Genomic DNA, 22,527 nt, shown 5'->3' with positions numbered 1-22,527 from the left:
ACGATTTCCAAGCATCGCTCATTCTTTTTTGCTTTTTGCTGATTGATCACTGCTACAAACACCTTTGAATTGTGAACCTATAGCATTCCAGAGCCTTTTTTCTTTAAATGAAATAGCCTTTTTCAGAGCATCAGGTTATGTAAAGCTTACTGCCATGACAGATTTAAAGCTAATTGTGATCGTGATAAGGAGATTATTTGGAATCTGTTAATACACGTAAAGCACAAAACGTCTGCATCGGTGAACATCCATAAAACATAAAACATTGCTACTAAGCAAGATTACTGATAGTATAAAAGCTGCTCTGACTAAAGCTAATATTTTACATTATTAATGTGCATTTTGTATTTCAAAACAAGTCTTTGCATTAAGCCCGTTCACACCAAGAACAGTAACTATACCATTTTAATGATTCTAATTCCATGAATGGGAAGGTCCACAATACAGGCAAAATGACAACACAGAGGAACAATTTCATTGGACTCGTTTTTAGAAAGATTTTTCCCAGCTGATGAACGATAAAAACATTGACAGTCAATCAGAATCCACCCTGCTTTGAAGAGCTCGAGCATTTAAACGGCAGTGCGCGCTTACAATAAACAGAACGCTATTGTGTGTTGGTGTGGACGCTAATATAGTTATCGTTAGTTATCGTTCTTGGTGTGAATGGAATTATTCAATGGCTCTTTAAGTCAATATAGGGGTCAATATAGAGATATTCTTGAGTCTTTTACTTAAATGACCTGGATGATACCCAGGATCGAATTCTGTTTAGTTTAGTCAACTGATTCATTCATCATTAAGGAACTAAACAAGTGACTAGATCCATCTGAAATTGCATACGTAAAGTGTCCATTAGATGTGCATGAGAATCTCTGTGGAAGTAACAGGTTATCCAAATGACATTTCACCTTCTGTTTTATGAATACTATGAATTTGGACGTACTACTTTTTTCACATACTGTTGTTCGCCTGCTATATACAGTAGTAAGGAAGCATGCGTATTTGGACATGAGTGAGTCATTGAATCGTTCACTCAATGATTTATTCAAGAGTTAAATGCACCAACTATATGTGGCTCGGAGATGCACAGCATTTAATTCTATACATTTACTTCCTTTGGAACAGTCGTTACAGACAAAGTAACAGGCAATGTTGTGTAATTTATTTAATATTAACTTCTTGTTTGTTATATATTCAATTGCTGATTATTCAGAGCCTCCTGCTCATGTGATATGGCCTTATTGTTCGCAAACTGACAATTCAAATGACTGCTGTGTACCACAATAATAGGCTTTATTTCATCTTTGATTCTAGCTTTAGGTTTAATGACATATTTGTGTTTTAAGTGCAGCCTTTCCAAACTCATTGAAGCACACTGTGTTATCACGCTCTTTATTATATACATGTATATGTCCACCCTAATCCTACGAGGCAAACAAAAATAACAGTGTTTGGCCATGTAAAATAGATTCACTGAGTGCTTGTCAAGGGCATAATATATTGCATTAGGATACACCAGCTAACTGACTCACTGCATGTATGCTGCCATATATTTAGCAGTGTGCAGAGAGGTACAAAATGTATTCCAGGTATTAAATTAAATTGGCCTAATAAAAAAAAAAATCCTCCAGATCCTGTGACAACAATACCAGTCTGTCTGTAATACTGGGGGCTCTAGACACTTCCAGCTGGGCATTATTAAACAGCTTAACATCCTACCAGACAAGAGAGCAGCTAGAGAGAATCATATCACATGTCTAGAGTTGGAATGGGAGTCAAACATATATGGCAAACAACCCCTGTACCTCCCGGAGAGACTTCAATTAATTTGTTATTTTAATAGAACATGCAGGCTATGGCTGGTACATATCTAGTCACGTCTGCATGCCTAAATGAAATGCTCAATAATGCATTATGGATCATATTTCAATTTCAAGATTACGCCTGGGACAAATTATTAATGAGATATCCGGCAATTATGAGTCAACTCTAAAGCTCAAACTCAAGTCATTTCCAGCAAAGCAGAACGACGGTGATCTGAATACCAAAACAGAGACAGAAAAGAGTGCACTGGCCGCAGGTTGTCTCCAGATGTTATTGTGTAGTAGAATTGTAGATGAGCATTTCATTACAACTGCAAATGGGAAACAACATAAAACATGAATCGGAAATTTCACGCCCCCTCAGTCTCATAGAAACAGATTATATGTCCACAGAATGACAAGTGCCCTAATTTTAGCTTTAACCGCACTAATGATTTTGTGCACCCATGTTTTTCAAAGCATTCTGGCATGTTGCTTCGCTTTAAGTGCAGTGTAATCTTATCAAACTCATTTCATGTGTTTCTACTCAAATATATTCACATGTGAATTGGTTTTTGTTGCGTTTGGCATCGCACGCTGTTATCCTGGTCATTCATTGGACTATTATAAACTGTATTGTGTTAGTAAAAAGCATGTAAACGGGGCTGAGGAGCCTTTTTCTGTTTATTTTCTCTCTGTGGCATTGAATTCTTTGTGCATGCGTTTGTAAGAGCTGTTGCATATTTATTTGCCTTCTGTGACTGTGGAAGGGTTTTATGCAGATGAATAGGCTAGAAAGTGAGGAATTTAGATGGGCAGTTGCGTTGCCAATATTATTGACATTATTATTGTACCTTTACAGTATTTGTCTATGGCCACAGGGATTCCTGCCAATTGCTTGCTGTCACATTTATCTGGCTCAAAGAAAGACAGCGCGTAAGGAAATGCATACAAAAGACACTGACATCCCGGCATACGGTGCTAACAGTTCGTTTAAAAGGAGTAATGCTGCGTTCCCCAGCAATATTTCATTTAGTGCTTGCCTTTTTATCTATCTTTTCTCCTCCTTTTTGTTCTCATTCATATTTAATGCAAAATTGACATAGCCACGAATTTCAAAGCATGCAGAAAATATATAGAGGACTTTAAATCCCACACAGCTGAACAGGATGTTTAGTGGCAGATGTTTGGTCATATTGCTCAGCAGCTGCAAGATGCATTCGTCTCTGAGCACAGCAACTAAAGTATTTCAAAATGCAGTACAGAAGTTATTTATTCTCTATTGTATTTGTAAGTAAAAACTATAAATAAACTGCATAAACTTGTGCACTTTTAGGTAAGGTACTATATGTGCATTTACTGTTTTTGAAATCGACTTCAAAGAATAGTTATGAGTGTGACAGCTAATCTTCAGCTACAAAATGCTAGGTGTGTTTTAATTGGTTGGTCATATAAAACACACAGTAGTGGCCAAAATTCGTTGTTATTGACCCTACAAGTTCGATTAAACCATCAAAATATGTGACCCTGGACCACAAAACCAGGGTTTTTGTGTCACATGGGTCAATTTTTTGAAATTAAGATTTATACATCATATGAAAGCTGAATTAATACGCTTTCCATTGATGTATGGTTTGTTAGGATAGGACAATATTTGGCCGAGATACAACTATCTGAGGGTGCAAAAAAATCTAAACATTGAGAAAATCTCCTGTAAAGTTGTCCATTTATGTTGGCGATTGTGCTGCATTCACTCACAAAAATAAATGTTTTATGTATTTACGGTAGGAAATTTACAAAATATCTTCATGGAACATGATCTTTACTTAATATCCTAATGATTTTTGGCATAAAAGAAAAATCGATAATTTTGACCCTTACAATGTATTGTTGGCTATTGCCACAAATATACCCGTGCGACTTATGACTGGTTTTGTGATCCAGGGTCACATATGAGGAAAAATTATTTGGCAAAAATATGGGTAAACTACAGCTACAGGTTTTATTTTACTATATGCAAAAAAAAAAAAAAAAAAAATGCATAGAAAAACAAAAAGCTCACAAACGCATTCATTGACAACAACATTATCAGTTATTAATAGTTCCCTTTTGTTTTTGCATGTTCATAATTTCTTTGTATGACAGCCTGGCTAAAAATTCTGTCTGCATAATTTGGCTTTATTCATTGCGTTGCATCACAAATAAAACAATTGACTTGCATATATTGTAAGCATATATGCAATACGCTTACAAAATCGTTTAACATATTTTTAATAATTTGAATAAAGGGTAATGTCGTCAAAATTCCTAGGCCTAACATCATATATTCTCTCTCTCTCTCTCTCTCTCTCTCTCTCGCTCTCTATTACCTTATGTAAATAGAATTCATAGAGTCCCTCTAATATTCAGGGTGCTACGAGTTCTTTATGGGATTATATCATTCTGAAAGCACATAAAATGGCAGGAAACGTTCAGTCCAACAGTGGCTAATGGAAGATGAGGAGTGATGGGTCCTGCCTTGTTGGCTAAAGCCCAATCACACTCCATCTGATCTTTACCTCTGCGAAGGCCTATATAGATCCATACTGAGCCGTATCAGCAGCCTGTGTGAAACTCAGCACTTTCCACTTTAATGACCAGGCCTCAGCACTTCTTCATTACGGAGGAAGATCAGTTTCATATAATTCAAAGTCGAGCGCAGAAACTCACTGGGTGGGTAGGGAGGTTCAGTCTAATGAGGCCGTGTGTGCGTATGGTTGTTTCTCTGGCTGTCGTGTGCTGTTATTCAAAGCTCCCTTCATCCTGAACAATCACTTTTTCAGAGAGCATCACCATTCATGTGTGCAGATTGTTTCTGGCAGATCCTTACAGCTAAGCAACTTTTCTTCAAGGAGGATTGCGGTTTATCGTCAGCCTTCACATGGTGTGGCTTTAATCAGAATTATGCGATCGCTGGCAATGAGGAGCTGTGGAGTACAGCGTGCGATTATAAGCCTGTTTGTCTGACAGGCTGATTCTCATTAGAACTCTTTCTGTGGTCTCTCTCGTATGAGAGCCTGCCAAAACAGCTGTGTCAAAAGAGGTCACAGCATAATTGTCAACCTGTGATAGTAATGACCAATTTATTCCTCATATTCCCGACTCTGTGGTTATCTGTACCGTTGTGACGATGAAGCTGTTCGGGAGGTCGATATTATCGGGAGAAAGTTATCCGGTAGCATTCCCGGTCATCTAATGTCAGCTGCTTGGCATTTGTCGTAATAAATGACGATTTTGTTCTCTTGAACAAGTGGGATGGAAATGCTGATTCACAAATGTTTAATGTAATAATCCAGTTTTGCACATCAGTTAAATTTAAGGTTAAGTGCAGCTTTGGATGGAAACATAGCTTATGTGGCTCATTTATCACTGCTTTGGCACAAATGCATTCAATGTCATTCAAATCACATAAATTCTTCTCTCACTTAGACGCAACCACTGCCAAAACTCGATGTACCTACAGGCCAATCATACTCTTTTCTAAAATATTAAACTTAAGTTCAAAACTTAACACAATACAAAACTGAATAAGACATTTCTACAGTAACGCCATGTTCAAAAAAATTTAGCTGAACTACTATGGTGTTAGTCTTTAAATTTTATTACCATCTATACAAAAGTGGAAACTTAAGAATGCTTTTGTACTGTAATGTAAACGTGTTTTTTATTTTTTATTTACATGTTATGAGTGCCGAAGTGTGCTTTGTTGGGTCACATCCTTTGCTAGTCTTATGTAAGAATGAGTTGATTTGAGACGTGTATGAAGTGTTTTGGAAGCTTTAGTGCAGTGCAGTGTGCATGCTAAATGAACTGCTGTGCCAAACTGAAAGTTGGTTGGAAGAAGAGTTCTGTGTGAAGAGTTTTGAGAAAAGTGACATATGTATTGAGGAAGTATTGTCCTAGAACTATAAGTACACTTTTGAAATGTATATATGTCAAATGTCAAATTAAAGGAACACGCCGACTTTTGAGACTTTAGCTTATTCACCGTATTCCCCAGAGTTAGATAAGTCCATACATACCCTTCTCTTCTCCGTGCGTGCCGTAACTCTGTCTGACCGAACTCTCTGCTCCTCACCACGGGGCTTCTCAGGTGCTGAGAGCAAATCCCTCCGCCCAAGTAGCAGTGCTTCGCCTTCTGAGAATATAGTTCCCAGTATGTATACGGTTAGGAGACGGCTGTGTCTCATGTGACCTTGTTATTTGTACACGCTGTGACTATACAAATCACTACATGTAAATAGGAAAATGTTGGCGTTATTTTGTCACTTATCTGGAGCAGTATGCTAGCTGGAGCCATTTACCTCCAGTCTTTGTGCTAAGCTAGGCTAGCGGTGGGTGCGTCAGACAGAGTTACGGCACGCACGGAGATGAGAAGGGTATGTATGGACTTATCTAACTCTGGGGGATACGGTGAATAAGCTACAGTCCCAAAAAGTTGGCGTGTTACTTTAAAAGTTTTAAAGTAAATTTGAAATGTTTTGTCATGCTTTAAATAAGTACATTTTTAATATGTTGACACTAACATACTAAAGCACACATGCTTGATTATAATTTTAACTGTGGTGTGGTATTTGATATTACATTTAAAGTTAATAAATGTTTTATTATTAATTTTATATGTAAAAAATTGCAGCTTCATTACAAATATGTAATTACAAATATATTGAAATACATTGGGGATTCATGTGCTTTATTTTAACGTTGTTTAGTTTTTATTTGTGTTAATTCAGCATTAGTAACTTACTTTTCACGGCACCAGTCGCGCGCTCACTCAACCTCCGAGGATCTCCCATTCTTTGCTCATTTTGATTCTTTTACTTGTGAATTCAGTGAATTGCTCACTGGAGACTTGCTCCGACCAGATCATCTGAATCAGTGAGTTGTTGACTCGAGAACAGATGCAGTCAAATCAGTCCAATTCACAAATGAATCTTTCAGTGTTATTTGCGAACCAATTTAACAGGTTCATTGAAAATAATCAGCTTGTTCATGAATCGGACATTGCTATCGTGTGTAGGAGCGGGTGACTGTTTCTTCAGTTCAAAATAACAAGGAACGACATGTGTTTATGAAATGTAGTGGAGTAATAAGTGATATTATGCTTTGGAATGTAATGAAGTCATAGTAAAAGTTTCTGTCCACCATGTAACGGAAGTGAAACGGCTTCTTGAACCAGAAGAAATGTAGGCTGGGATTTTGTCTGTGGGGAATTGATTGGATCGTTGGATGGTTGTGGTTTGCTATTGGTTGATCTAATGTGAGTGACAGGTTGCCCCGCCCTCATGCCAGTAAACACGTGATCGGAGAAGAAAACAGATGCTACAAGAGGGAGGGGAAGTTTTTTGCTATTTTGATCAAAGATTACGAGGGTACATGCATTTTATAAATAATAGTGATGTGCACAGATAAAAACCACAACACATAGACATCTTTGGTTGAATGGCCGTCAATGAATAGAAAGATGCCTCTTGCTGCCAGATATTATATAGCTGTGCCTTTTAGCAGCAGGGGCTAACTGGGTCAAACTAACCAGCCAAACCTTGTCCCCTTGTTTGAGCCAGACTCTATTATTGACCTCTCATTGGTCTGCCCTAGATGAGTCCAACTCCATTGACATCTAGTAGAGAGAGCGTGATGTTTTTTCTATCTCTATCTGTCTCTTCCAGCACACACCCTTGATCAGTTTCACAGACATCACACTGTGGGAGTTTTATAGGCATGATGCCTTCCAGCATGATTTATTTATTTCACAGGTGTTGCTTTTCTATCATGGAGATTAGTATGACTGTGCTTTGGTTTCCCTGACATATAAAGGTTCAGCTACAGCAGCTCAGGATGCTTTGGCAAAGAACCCATTTGTTGAAAGCATTTGACTGTACTCTACATAACTTATTTATGATTTGTATTTGGGACAGTGACAAAAGAAAATCACGGCACATTATATTTATTTCTTTTTTTGTGCTGTGCACAGCTGTGTCTGTCTTTTTGGGTTGGCAAAGTGTTGAAATTCTGACAGAGAAGTATGGTATAAATATGTATATGTGTGTATTTATGTGGGTGAGGCTGGTTGTTTTGTAGCTTAGCATTCCAGGGGATTGAGTTTTGACTGGTTAGCAATGGCCCCTGCTGGTAAATATTGACATATTTCATGTAATTCAATTGCATTTTATATACACTATCGTTCCAAGTACAATTTTTTAAAATAAGAAATTCATACCTTTATTCAGCAAGGATGCATTGAATTGATAAAAAAATAAAAAATAAATAATAAACTCTGTTCTTTTGAACTTTGTTTTCATCAAAAAAATCCTGAAAAAAAGTATCATGATGTATCTAACAATGAACAATACTTCTATAGCATTTATTATTGTTAGTTTCACCATTTGCTAATACATTATTAAAATCAAAAGTTTTATCTGTTAACATTATTAGTAAATGCACCGTGAACTAACATGAAGATGAATATTTGTATTAACTTACATTAACAAAGGTTAAAGGTGCTGTATGTAATTTCTTACTGTGCTAAAGCATACAAATACCATTATATGTTTGCAGAGATTTAGGAAACATGCTAAGTTCACATACTTGTTTCTTTGAGAAACAGTGCAACAGCCAGGGATTCTACTTTGGAATGCGTGTTCCGTGTGAGAATGTCTGTTTTTGTTTTGGTCTGTGTGATCCCGCCCACTGCCAATTTACCCATTAGTATTTCGACACCCCGGGTTGCCAGTTGGCGTAAAACACAGCGTATTGCAGTCATGGAAGCCAGCAACTGAATTGGGTCAGAGAATCTACTCAACCTAAAAAACCTCGACATCCATCTAGAAGTCTCTATGAACGGCATATTAAAACGTGGATAAATCAACTTACAGTGTGTAAATCTCCTCACCTTCCATTGCCAATTGCGCCTGTTCCTGTTTCGTGTCCTCAATGTGGCCCCCCGCGTGAGCGTGAGGTGGAGCGGGGAAACAACCCTCTCCAATATTTAGAATTTGGACTGCAGTACCCATTTCAACCACTAGCCATCAATATTACATTCTGCACCTTTAATAATTACTGTAAAAAGATATTGCTCATTATTAGTTAATGCATTAACTAACATTAACAAATTAGACCTTACTGTAATGTGTTACTGAAAGGCTTTTAAAACATAAAATATTTGTACATTTTTCTCTGTCTGCTATACCTTAGACGTCAAGAAATCCTGAAACAGACTCTGACGTGACTTTGAGGCGAGGTCACAAATTCTTTTTCAGGATTTTCGTCATGAACTATTGGATGTTTTCTTGAGTTCATCACCCACTCACAATGGCTTGAAATCCTCCAGGCCGCTGTAACCTGCCGTGCAGAATGAATTTGCCAGGCATGCCGTAGATTTAAAGAAGTCATCTTTCTATTTCTTTTCTCTTCCTGTAGCTATGAGGGGCTGGAGAAGAAGCTGAAGGAGGTTTTCACAGAGAGGACAGGAATTTTACGACAACTCTCCAAAACATCAAAGGAGCTGGACAGCATCAAGGGGAACCTGCAGGTAAAACTCTCTCCTGCCTCCACTGTGTGCTGATGGGAAACTTAAAGGGATTTGTGTTCCTTTCAAAATGTAAATAATCCATATGAGTGCATCTTTGTTACATGATTTAATGCTTGCAGATGGAAGAAGATTTTTCTTCAAGTGAGAGAGGCGTCTCATTTCATTTTCTAACTCTTTGTGGCTGCTCAAGGTTTTGCACTAGCTGTAATGCGACTCAAGGTGTTTCTGCCACTCAGATCTTAGTCTGCTCTTATCATGTGTTGCTTTTGCATTTTATGTTTTGTTGACATTTTCACTTTATGCCATTTTGAGGTGTAAACATTTTCTATACCTTAAAGAAGTATTGAAATATTATTTAGGGTAGAAATATTATTTGTCTCTTTTTGTTTCTCTTTTTTTGCCATTTTTTTAATACACATTTTTGTGTTCTTGTGAATATTTTTGACTTTGCAAAGGCTTAAAACAAAAAGCACATAACATTTAATTGAAAAACATACATTATCTTCTAGTTTCTAGTAGGTAAAAGGGTAACACTTTACAAAAAGACTCAATTAGTTAACATTGCATTAATGCAGTTAAATGCATTAAGTATAAACAACATTTTTCTGCATTTATTTTTATAGATGAATATGAATTTATGAATATAATTTCGATTATTGTCATTTCATGATTGTTTTCAAATATAAGTGCATTTTGGAGAAAAAAACAGAATCTTTAACAATAACTGTATAATTGTTGGGGTTTTTTGCTGAAATGCATACAGGGAATGATAAATTAATTAGTTAATTGGTTAGTCAGCCAGTCAGTCAGTCAGTCAGTCAGTTTTGGCTATATTTGAGGAAATGTTTTTATGACTTTATAATATTTGTGTCCCAAAAAAGATTGTTCTCAGCCTCAATTTTAAAAGGGTAGTTCACCCAAAAAATTGTCATTTACTCACCCTCACGTCGTTTCAAACCACTATGACTTTCTTTCTCCTGTGGATCACAAAAGAGGATTTGTTTTTTTGTGTCCGAGATTTTACCCATGCAGTGGAACTTTGGTAACTGTTTGGTTTGGTCAAAATATATTTTGTATCCCGCAGAAGAAAGAAAGTCAGACATGACGTGAGCAAATGAGGACAGAATTTTCATTTGTTGGTGTACTGTCCCACGTATTCACAACCTACAAATAAGGCTTGTTTCTTGTACATCGTGACGTTAGCTAGCCAAAGTAGATGGGTAAACTTGCTGGCTGAACTAATAATTGCAAATGAAAGCACCCCATTACATACGATTGCGTGAGCGATCTCTCAGAAAATCATTGAGAGCAGAATTATCTGTTGGATTTTGTACTGTGAACAGGACACAATTAACCACTAAACCAATACGCAAAAAGTCAGCCACTAAGCAACTATAAAAAACTGAGCTGCATTAGTAAGCCTGGCAAGCAGACATGTAAAGCAGTGCTGGCGCATATGGAGACAGATTAACCACAAAGAGAATGCATTATTCCAGGCATCTGAGCCAGTCAATCAAATACTTGATTGCCTTGTCCAATGGCAGTCGACCAGGCACTGGTGCCTGAGAAGAAAAAAACAAGCGCTCCAAATGCATTCAATCTAATTCATAGAGTGATTTATTGTTCTGCTGAAGTGCTTGGAGCGTTAATGGATAAGGACAATAACGGCGTAAATAAAACTGACAGAAATAGTTTGAAAGAGCTTTTTTTTATATAGATATATTGAAAAATATATCCATCACTGAAATGGATCATCATGATTTTGATGCAGTTGTGTTTCTGTATGATCTGTTCATTGAGATTCAGTGTGTCACTTTCTGCATGTGAATGCATAGCGATGTGCGAGGATAAGTGTAGTGGTTCTGCTAGGATGTTATGTGGTGTTGGGTGTGCAAGAGTAGCAGAACCTCAAGGGCCCGACTGCTGAATCCCTGGCCCTGCGCCGAACTGCCAGATCCCTTGAGTTTAAGGCCGGGATTTCCGGTGGATTTGTAAAACCATGATCAACCATGACCTTTTTAGTGTGATCAATTATGTATATGTGACCAGTTAACCTTTTTGTTGAGCAGATTTACTGTCCATACTGTTTATTTTTATAATGAGATCTCCCCAGAGTGCTGCTCATCATCATTAAACTTCTCCTGATGGAGCCTGTAGTCTTGGCAGGGGTTTGTGTGTTTGTGCCGGCACATTCCTGCCAGCTTGGCCTGAAAAGACACCGCGATGCCAATCTCAATACAACTCAACAGCTGCACAGATGGTCTTCCCCTGACAAAGCTTTGCTGCTGTTAGCTTCTGGAAACACAGAGGAGTCCGAGCGGGGCGACAGAGCAATAGTGATGACCAATATGTTTCATGCCAAAGAATGTCAAGTAGAATGATGTTGTTTAAGTGCTCTTTTCTTGTATTTTTTGTGTGACATTCTTTTGTTTGAACTACTGTTTATTTGCTGTCAGAGAATAGAATAATCTTGTACTGTATTAACGAAAATCTAAACAGGAGTAAAGAGGACACACCCTTAAAACTTTTTAAATGGACCCCAATGCTGAAATGATTTTTACAAAATATAGATTTTTAGGGCTGTCAAAGTTAATGTGATAACTGTATATTAAGTATGATTTTTGGTAACACTTTTTTCCATCTATCCATCTGTCTGTCTGCAAGTACTGTATCTCTATCTCCATATATTCTATCTATCTCTCTATATCTGTCTGTCTGTCTACTATTTTATAAGGAATGGTGATGTGGATGCAGAGGTGTATGACACATTGAACACATTATTATTTTTTTATTTTATTATTTAACACAGAATTTTTTATCATTAGTTTCATTCTGTTTTCTATGGAAGCTTGTTTCCACCACTGAATAATAAATAAATAATAATAATTGCGACTTTTTATCTCACAATTCTGACTTTTTTTCTCACAATTGAGATATATGAAGTCAGAATTGTGACTTTTTTTCTCAGAATTGCGAGATATGAAGTCAGAATTGTGAGAAAAAAAGTCGCAATTGCGAGATATAAAGTCGCAATTCTGAGAAATAAAGTCGCAATTGCGAGATATAAAGTCGCAATTGTGAGATATAAAGTCGCAATTCTGAGATATAAAGTCGCAATTGCGAGATATAAAGTCGCAATTGTGAGATATAAAGTCGCAATTCTGAGATATAAAGTCGCAATTGCGAGATATAAAGTCGCAATTGTGAGATATAAAGTCGCAATTGTGAGATATAAAGTCGCAATTCTGAGATATAAAGTCGCAATTGCGAGATATAAAGTCGCAATTGTGAGATATAAAGTCGCAATTGCGAGATATAAAGTCGCAATTCTGAGATATAAAGTCACAATTCTGAGAAATAAAGTCGCAATTGCGAGATATAAAGTCGCAATTGCGAGATATAAAGTCACAATTCTGAGAAATAAAGTCGCAATTGGGAGATATAAAGTCAGAATTGCGTGATATAAAGTCGCAATTGCATGTTAGAAAAAAAAAGTCCGTCTTTTTTTTCCTTAGAATTGGACTTTATATCTCACAATTGTGAGTTTATATCTCACAATTATGAGAAAAATGTCAGATTTGCGAGATACTGTATAAACTCGCAATTATGTGTTATAAAGCCAGAATTGCGTGATATAAAGTCGCAATTGCGAGAAAAATAGTCAGTATTCTGACTTTATAACACGCAATTGCGAATTGTGAGATAAAAAGTCGCAATTATCTTTTAAAATGTTTTATTTTGTGGTGGAAACAAGCTTCCATAGTTTTCTAATGAAAACTGGTTGTATTTCATAATTTCATAATTGTATGTATATATAGGCCTATTCAATGTATATTGTATTATGACAAACCGTTTCACAATTTGTATCACTCCGCTTGTTTCTGCCGGATCTATACTGGCAGCATTTCTCACGGCGAGCGTCAATGGCGGAGGAGCAAACCCACTGTAATTTTACAAATACTGTTATTATTTCACAGAAGGTACTTTAAGAATTTTTTTAGGCAAGAATGTAGTTGTTTAGACATCAAATATGCAATTTATATATAAACATAGCTCCCATTTCAAAATTTGTTTAGACGTTTTCGGAGATGTGACTGTGAGCTCCAGGCCGTCTCCTAATCGTGTGCTATTGCTCATATAGACGGCCTTGCCTTTTAACAGTAAGAAAAATAAATCTGCCTATAGTACAATGAAAAAGATGCATACTAAATAATATAAATTGTTCATCTCTCTTTCCTTGTGACATTTATACATTTAATGGTAACACTTTACAATAAGGTCTCATTTGTTTACATTAGTTAATGTATAAATAATGTATTAACACGAACTAACAATGAGCAATACATTTGTTACAGTATTTATTAAATACTTTCTGTTCATTGTTTGTTCATGTTAGTTCACAGTGCATTAACTAATGTTATATTAAATGTTGAAATTAACTTTAACTAAGATTAATAAATGCTCTAGAAGTATTGTTCATTCTTAGTCCATGTTAACTAAAGTTGTTAACTAATGAAAACTTATTGTAAAGTGTTACCCATTTAATAATATTGATTATGGTAACTGATTTATGTAATCCAGAGTACATGTAATATTTTACTACCCTTCACAACCCATGACTTCTCTTTGACAGTGGATAAACAATGACAACAACAATAATAATAAAAAAAAAGATCTGAATGAGAAAGGTTTCATATATTTCCCTTTCAAGGTTTTGCACTCCATTATTCATGGTGTATGCTGATTGAAGAAAATGGAAATGAGGCTATAATGAGAATTAGTCAGATTTCCTCCCTCTGATCTCGCTGATGTTTCTCTGAGGAGGGAAACAGATGCTTTGGAACTGCCCCACCAAAGCTAAATTTCTCAAATTGGTAAAGCTCTATTTACTGGGTTTTCCAGGCTTACTGGAAAAATCAGCATATAGGAGGATGTCATATCTTTACAGATGAACAAATCTGACAGTGTCAGCATTATCTGCCATGTCAAATCCCAAAATAAACAGCTCAAACACTCACATACAGATATACAATATCGTAAAGCATACATCACAGCTTTACTGTTCTTTCTCCACAGTCTTTTAAGAATGAAGACGCCGTGCCTAAGAAGGATGTGCAGAGGATCCTGGAGCTCAGTCACAAGCAAAGGTAAATGTTTTTAGCATTTTTCCTCCAGTTCCTCCTATGATCACTGTAGAAATGAATGACTTTTTGAATCTGCAACTCTCAAGGCCCGTTCACACCAAGAATATAGATAACTATAATAGTGTGCACATCTTATATGCTGGTTTGCTGCTCAAGAAACATTTAATATTATTATCAATGTTGGAAACGGTCGTGCTGCTTAATATTTGTGTGAAAATTGGCATTTTTTCAGGATTTATTGATAAATATAAAATTCAAAATAGAATTCAAATAGAATTATTTTGTAACATCAACATCTTTAATGTGTCCTTGCTGAATAAAAGTAGTAATTCCTTTTTAAGAAAAGAAAAATCTTTTCAAAAAGTTTAAAGACAAGGATCTCATCCCATGCGGTGTTTCAGTCAACTTTAGATGAAATGAACTGTGAAGGAAACAGTGCTGTGAGAGACTCTTTAATGAATTACTCACTCTCACACACCAACATCAGTAATTAGAGACTGTTAGCAACTGTTTACATGCACACGGCTGTAGACAGATGCTCCGCCATTTGTCGTTTACATCTCTAAGGCTCTCTCTGCCACTGTTATTTCCCAGTTTCAAGAGCAACGCAGGGTTCTTTAACGCAGCTTTTACGACCTTCTCGGTTTAAACCAGATTGAATTGTCGTGGGTTTTCAGTGATAGAAAACTGCACAACACTCCAGAACACTCTTGGTGGCATCATGGCAACAGACTGGATCCATCAACGTTCAATCCATGTTGGCTGTGGAGAGTTAGTGACAGAATTCAATTTCCCCCTGTGTCAGGTGTGCGTAATGGCTTCTATTTTTAACCCCAATCAACAGCAGACAGATATTGAAATTCAGGGCAGATGTGCTGAAGTTTCTGACCTTCACTCTCTTGATTAAAATGACAATATAAGCACCTGGTAGAAAAAGAAATGTCCCATGGACATTTGTGATTACGCAAGTCAGGAGAATGACAATGGATGCTGTATTTCGCCTGCAAGTTGGCACACAGTGACGTTTCTCAGAGGATTTAATGCAGCAAAGATGCTGTTGGGTCCACATAGAAAATCTGTCGTTCAAAACATAATGTAAACCTGGAAATCAACAGAAAGCTTTATGATTTTGAAATGAATAATAATGTTTCTTTTGGGAAAATGTGCCTTTATCTACATTTTACAATGTAGCTAAATGCAATTCACTGCGGTTTCCAGCTGAAATGAACAATCGAGGCAGTGAAATGCCAATGACTTTTATTACTTTTTCACACAAAGTATGAATAAAGTGGCAGGTTATGAATTAATAAAGACTTATTTTCTAGTAGTTCCTTGCACAGTACTATATTTTGAAATCACATAACCAGCTGTATGCCTTTTCTGAAAAAGTAAATTTGCTCAGTAACTCACTTGGACAAACAGAGCACTCAGTTAAAACCTGTGAAAGCCCGTGATACACAAGCTACGCCACTCGATTAAAAGAGCTCAAAGTCTCATAGTAGGAAGCTAAAATGGCATGGCTGCTTCAGCAATGAGTTTTTATCTCTTACTTTCCTACACTTTTGGTTGGGTTTAGGGTAGTCTTGCGTAGCCAGATCTTCAGACTGACAGCAGAAGGTCTGGAATCATTAGCAGCTTTCATTGGCCAAGGACAGACCAAGAGGCCTTCTGACCGACATATAAAGCATTCAATCACAGTTCGTTTTGTTTATCGTTATGTTTAGGGGCGTGAAAATGTGATATCGATGTCCCTACTATAACAGACTGGCGAGTAAAGCTCTTGGACGTATTTTAAAGAGTCTATGCCACATGCTTCACATACTTTTGGAAATTCAGCTTTTAGTTGATCCCGATAAGAGCTCATTGTCACAGTTGTAAACACGACGGCTTTCTTCTTCCATAAGGGGGTTTGGCGTCACTACAGCTTTGCTTCCAGGCAGGCCGTTAAAGAACGAGACGCGTGTCTCCTGGACATCCTGTAGAATTCAACCAATCAGATGACAGCTTTGAATCTCCTGAAGGGTTTCCCATTTTGTGCGCTATACGCTTCAAGCGTTCAGCCAACGGTCCGTAGGTGTGAGGCTGAGGCTGAGGCTGAAACTAGATTCAGGGTAGGGTTTAGAGTAGATGGTACATTGTTTTCAAAAGTGATAGAGCATTAGCACCACTCAACATTTCATTCAACATCACAAGCAAGGCAAGGCAAGGCAAGGCAAGGCAAGGCAAGTTTATTTATATAGCACATTTCATACACAATGGTAATTCAAAGTGCTTTACATACTATTAAAAATAATCAGAAGAAATAAGAATATACAAAACAGTTTAAAATAAAGAAACAAGAAAGAACTAAAAATAATTAAAACAGTTTAGAATAAAGAACAGTTTAAAATAAAGAAACGAGAAAGAACTAAAAATAATTAAAACAGTTTAGAATAAAGACTAAAATAAGACACAGGATAAACAGTCGGACAAACAGTGACACAGTGCTCATTCATTAAATGCAAAGTTAAACAGAAGTGTTTTGAGTCTGGATTTGAATGTGACTAATGTAGGAGCACATCTGATCTCCTCTGGAAGCTGGTTCCAGCTGCGGCTGGCATAATAGCTAAAAGCAGACTCACCATGCTTAGAGTGAACTCTTGGAACTTCTAGCTGATGTGATCCTAATGATCTGAGTAATCTGTTGGGTTTGTATTCCGTGAGCATATCTGCAATGTATTGAGGTCCTAGGCCATTAAATGATTTATATACTAGTAATAATACTTTAAAATCAATCCTATAAGTAACTGGCAGCCAGTGTAATGACCTGAGTACTGGTGTGATATGATCATATTTTCTGGTTCTGCTAAGAATCCTGGCGGCAGCGTTCTGTATGAGCTGCAAATGTTTTATGGTCTTTTTGGGAAGGCCAGTGAGGAGTCCGTTACAATAATCCACCCTGCTGGTGATGAAAGCATGCACTAGTTTTTCTAAGTCTTGACTGGAAACAAAGCATCTAATTCTTGCAATATTTTTCAGATGATAGTATGCTGATTTAGTTATTGCTTTGACATGACTATTGAAACTAAGGTCTGACTCTAAAGACACACCAAGATTCTTGACCTGATTTTTAGTTGTTTGACCTTTAGAGTGAAGGTATGCGTTCACCTTGAGAACTTCATCTTTGTTTCCAAACACAATGACTTCAGTTTTGTCTTTGTTTAACTGTAGAAAGTTTTGGCACATCCAGCTGTTGACTTCATCAATGCATTGAAGCAGAGAGTCAATGGGGCTGTAATCATTAGGCGATAGGGCTAAGTAGATCTGTGTGTCGTCTGCATAGCTGTGGTAAGAGATTTGGTTCTTTCTCATTATTTTGCTCATTGGGAGCATGTACAGGTTGAACAGGAGTGGCGCAAGAATTGAGCCTTGAGGGACTCCGCATGTCATGGGCGTCCACTCAGACTTATGGTCACCTATACTCACATAATAACCTCTCCCATCTAAGTATGACCTGAACCATTTTAGAACTGTCCCAGAAAGCCCCACCCAGTTTTCCAGCCTGTCTAGAAGTATTTTGTGATCGACAGTGTCAAATGCAGCACTGAGGTCGAGTAGAACCAGCACTGATAATTTGCCTGAATCCGTATTTAAGCGAATATCGTTTATTATCTTAATGAGCGCCGTCTCTGTGCTGTGATGCGATCGGAAGCCAGATTGAAAATTATCAAAGTATCCATTTGAGTTTAAGAATTTGTTCAGCTGGTTGAAGACAACTTTTTCAATGATTTTGCCTGTGAAAGGAAGATTTGAGATCGGTCTATAGTTGCTTAATATAGTCTTATCCAGATTGCTCTTTTTCAGGAGGGGTTTGACAACAGCAGTTTTAAGGGAGTTTGGAAAACTTCCATAGAAAAGTGAGGCATTTACCACTTCTAGGAGATCTGCTTCTAAACAGTCTAACACACTTTTAAAAAAAGATGTGGGAAGTGTGTCAAGAGCGCAGGTTGATGTTTTAAGGTGCTGAACGGTTTCTTTCAGAATTGTGCCATCAATTTCTTCAAAATCAGACATAGTAACTACTTTCTCAGGTTGTAGTCTGATCTGACTGACCCCAGCGCAACTCAAGGATGTGCTGATCACCTTTCTAATATTATTGATTTTCTCAGAGAAAAAGGTGAGCATAACAAAAGCATAACAAAATGTTGCCTGTTTTGGATCAAACAGAACGTGCTTATACTGCCTCTCACTGGACATTTCACTTTTGAGATGTGTTGTGAAACGTGCAAGAAATAGCATAATTTTTTGCAGAAATTTTATTTTTACAATGAGCCTGGGTTAAATGTTTCAGATTTCTATTGGAAGGGATTAATAAATAACAAATCTAGAATTCTGTAATTTTTTCAATTTATTAATTTTTTTCATTAAAATTGTTGTAATGATAATATAATTTAATATAAAAAACATTAGATAAACTAATTTTCACTGGTGGTCTCAATATTTTGGATCCCACTTTAGATTGTTTCTTTTAGAATTTACATGCTGATATAAATGAGCCTCTGGATAAACATTGAATATGACTTTTAGGTTTCATTAAACTAAAAGTAAACTATAAAAAGAATCCAGTCGATACAAGAAGACATCTGTAACAATGTTTTTTTTTGTAACAACTTGCTCAGAGAAGGAGGCGGGTACTGGCAGACATTAATCATGAAATAAACATAAACAACAAAATGAAAGAAAACTGCCACATAAACTAGAACAAAACAACAACACAATGTCCAGGTCTGGTCCTCTCTTGTCCTTCACTGTCGTCAATCCTCTTTTTATTCTTCTGGAGTTCCTCCGTGGGACTGGAGACCGGTGCTGCATGCAGGTGACACTCATTAACCCTTGCGCCACCGGCCTCGCTCCATTCACACGGCTCTTGTCCCCGCGCTGCTTGCCAGAACATCATAAAGTAGGTGAAAGAGAAATTGACATGATCCAAATTGTTCAGGCTTGCGGTCATGTGACCTTCACATGCCTATATCTGTTAAGGCAACACAACTTTAGGGTGTCCTTTTTGTCATTTCATGATTCAGAAGGTCCTCTTGAGTCTACCCCTTTTTGGGTGCTTTACACCCACAGTGCCCTTTTGCGAAGATGAAGTTCCATTGACAATCCTACTCAATATCTAAATTGGGCCATCGAAATAAAGTGTTACCCTTTAAAATCTTTAGCCATTGTTTTTGCCTGAAATGTCAGATACTGAAAAACATCTTAATGGTGGAACTTGGTGGAACTTAGTGGTCCTTGAGGCAAATTTGTGTGACTCATATATTATGTGAAATATAAGCTCAAACAGTGTAGTGGTGCGTATGTATCCACCAGTTGCTAGGCAACCATACATCCCATCCATCCTTAAATTACAGAGAATGCAATTAGCCACAGACCTCGCATGCATGCAAAGTTTGGTGAGTTTTCACCACAGGGAAGAAAAGTTACATTTTCCATCCCCATGAAATAAAACATTGATGCATATCAATTTGCAGCTGGTTTTATTTTAGTCTTTTGTGTGTGTTTAGTAAAGGGTATAGCATATCAATTCACATTATTTATCATTCGGCATCAAGCGTACAGTGTGAGCAATCCCTGCTTTATGGTAGGGTGTATTGATTTACATATTTGTCATGGACCTTTATTTATATACATTGCTCAGATATTGGTGAATTCTGGTTGTGCTCATGTGCTGATATGGCATGACTGTATGTGTGTTTTAGAGTATACCACACATTTAAGATGGCCACTGTGATCGCTATTCCCGTGCACTGTTTTTCATTTGTTTTTCTCTGTGCCTCTATCTCTCTCATTCACAGGGATGAGATGAAGTCGCTCCAGGCAGCTCTGCAGAAACAACTGGATGATGCAGCTGAACGTGCAGAGAAACAGCAGGCCACCGTGAGACCCTTTACACTGATGCGTTAAACTATATAAATACAACCTGCTGAAATGCTAAAAACATGAACTTGGCTTTTGGGGACTCTCAAAATACTAATGATAATAGCCTAATGGCCTATAGCGTTTGCCGCTTGCATGATTACTCATGACATTACTGTCCATGGCTGAGTCTTCAGTTAAGAGCACTTTTGACTTTTTGAAATCTTAAAAGAAAAGCAAGCTTCTCTAGTCTGTTAAAATATTCAATACATATCCTGGAATAAAGATCTGATCATGGCCTTGATCAACTTTCAACTGTATTGTGGCAGAATGTGTGATGGTAATGACATTTTTTTCACTTTTTGGAAAGAAAGAAAAACACTTGGGGTTGCTGACACAACAGGTTAGATAACAGTCAATAAACTTTCATTTATAAAATTCAAAAATAATAATAATTTATATATTTTTAAATACGAACATGTAAAAAATATGCTTTCAGATCATGATGGAAAAGCTTCAGATTTAATGACATTTCTGATTTTCAAAGCATCATTATTCTGTCATCATAACGGAAACAACAACAACTACCTTTCTTTATTGAAAAATTACAAATTGTACATAAAAATGACTGAAAATACAGTAAAAGTACTAAAAGTACAAGTATAAAGTATAAAGTTATTATAAAGAGCAAGTTATAAAGTCTGTGTACTTTACAATACAAATAGAATACTGGCAAATTAATATTTCAACACCCTTAAAATACATATATATATATACAGGTGCTGGTCATAAAATTAGAATATCATCAAAAAGTTGATTTATTTCAAGAATTCAACTTAACAGGTGAAACTAATATATTATATAGACTCATTGCATGCAAAGTGAGATATTTCAAGCCTTTATTTGTTATAATTTTGATGATTATGGCTTACAGCTTATGAAACTCACGAAATCAAAATCCCAGAAAATTAGAATATTACATGAAATCACACAGTAATTACACAGTGATACCATGGTCATTGAACCAGGTTTTGGTTATTTTGCCAGTGTGGGCAGGTGCAAATCCTGCTGGAAAATGAAGGAAGCATCTCCATAAAGCTTGTCTGCTGAAGGAAGCATGAAGTGCTCTGGAAATGTCCTGGTAGACGGCTGCGTTGAGTGGACAGCACAGTGGACCAACACCAGCCGATGACATGGCTCCCCAAACCAACACAGACTGTGGAAACTTCACACTGGACTTCAAGCATCTTGGATTGTGTGCCTCTCCATTCTTCCTCCAGACTCTGGGACCTTGGTTTCCAAATGAGATGCAAAATTTGCTCTCATCAGAAAAGAGGACTTTGGTCCACTGTGCTTTATTAAATCCAGAGTCAACGCAGCCGTCTACCAGGACATTTCCAGAGCACTTCATGCTTCCTTCATTTTCCAGCAGGATTTGCACCTGCCCACACTGCCAAAAGAACCAAAACCTGGTTCAATGACCATGGTATCACTGTGTAATTACTGTGTGATTTCATGTAATATTCTAATTTTCTGGGATTTTGATTTCGTGAGTTTCGTAAGCTGTAAGCCATAATCATCAAAATTATAACAAATAAAGGCTTGAAATATCTCACTTGCATGTAATGAGTCTATATAATATATTAGTTTCACCTGTTAAGTTGAATTCTTGAAATAAATCAACTTTTTGATGATATTCTAATTTTATGACCAGCACCTGTATATATATATATAAAGGAATTACATTTCTGTTACACTTATGTTTTTCTGTTTTTGATGGTTCAATTTAGACATTCAACCAACTATATGAAACTTTGCAACTACATGTCAACTAACTCTCATTAGAGTATTAGTAGTCTGTTAGTTAGTAGACTGTAGGTGTTAGGGTTCGGGTTAGTAGAATAAGTTGTACTTGCAAAGTTACTTATAGTCAGTAGAATGTCTGTTGGGAGCTTCAAAATAAAGTATTAGCAGATATTAAACAGATAGACTACTAATACTCTAATGATATTTAGTTGACATATAGTTGCAAAGTTACTTATATAAGTAACATGTCTAAAAGTGGACCATTAAAATAAAGCGCTACCAAGTTTTACCCTTTAAAACTAGA

At 36.8% G+C, this 22,527-nt stretch overlaps 1 protein-coding gene across 2 annotated transcripts in view; it reads left to right on the top strand.

Moving 5' to 3' along the window:
• luzp2 (leucine zipper protein 2) overlaps window positions 1-22,527 on the top strand; it is a gene marked incomplete at its 5' end in the record, with an annotated part of 117,925 nt that overhangs the window by 59,965 nt on the left and 35,433 nt on the right. For both annotated transcript variants that reach the window (XM_079874763.1, XM_079874762.1), the window contains 3 exons: window positions 9,264-9,375; window positions 14,452-14,522; window positions 20,357-20,438. In XM_079874763.1, the coding sequence (XP_079730889.1) occupies window positions 9,264-9,375; window positions 14,452-14,522; window positions 20,357-20,438 (265 nt within the window). The remainder of the gene's footprint in view (window positions 1-9,263; window positions 9,376-14,451; window positions 14,523-20,356; window positions 20,439-22,527) is intronic.

Source organism: Squalius cephalus, assembly GCF_949319135.1.
Source record: "Squalius cephalus genome assembly, chromosome: 6".
Taxonomy (NCBI): Eukaryota; Metazoa; Chordata; class Actinopteri; order Cypriniformes; family Leuciscidae; genus Squalius; species Squalius cephalus.
This window is presented reverse-complemented; position numbering and strand designations above follow the sequence as displayed.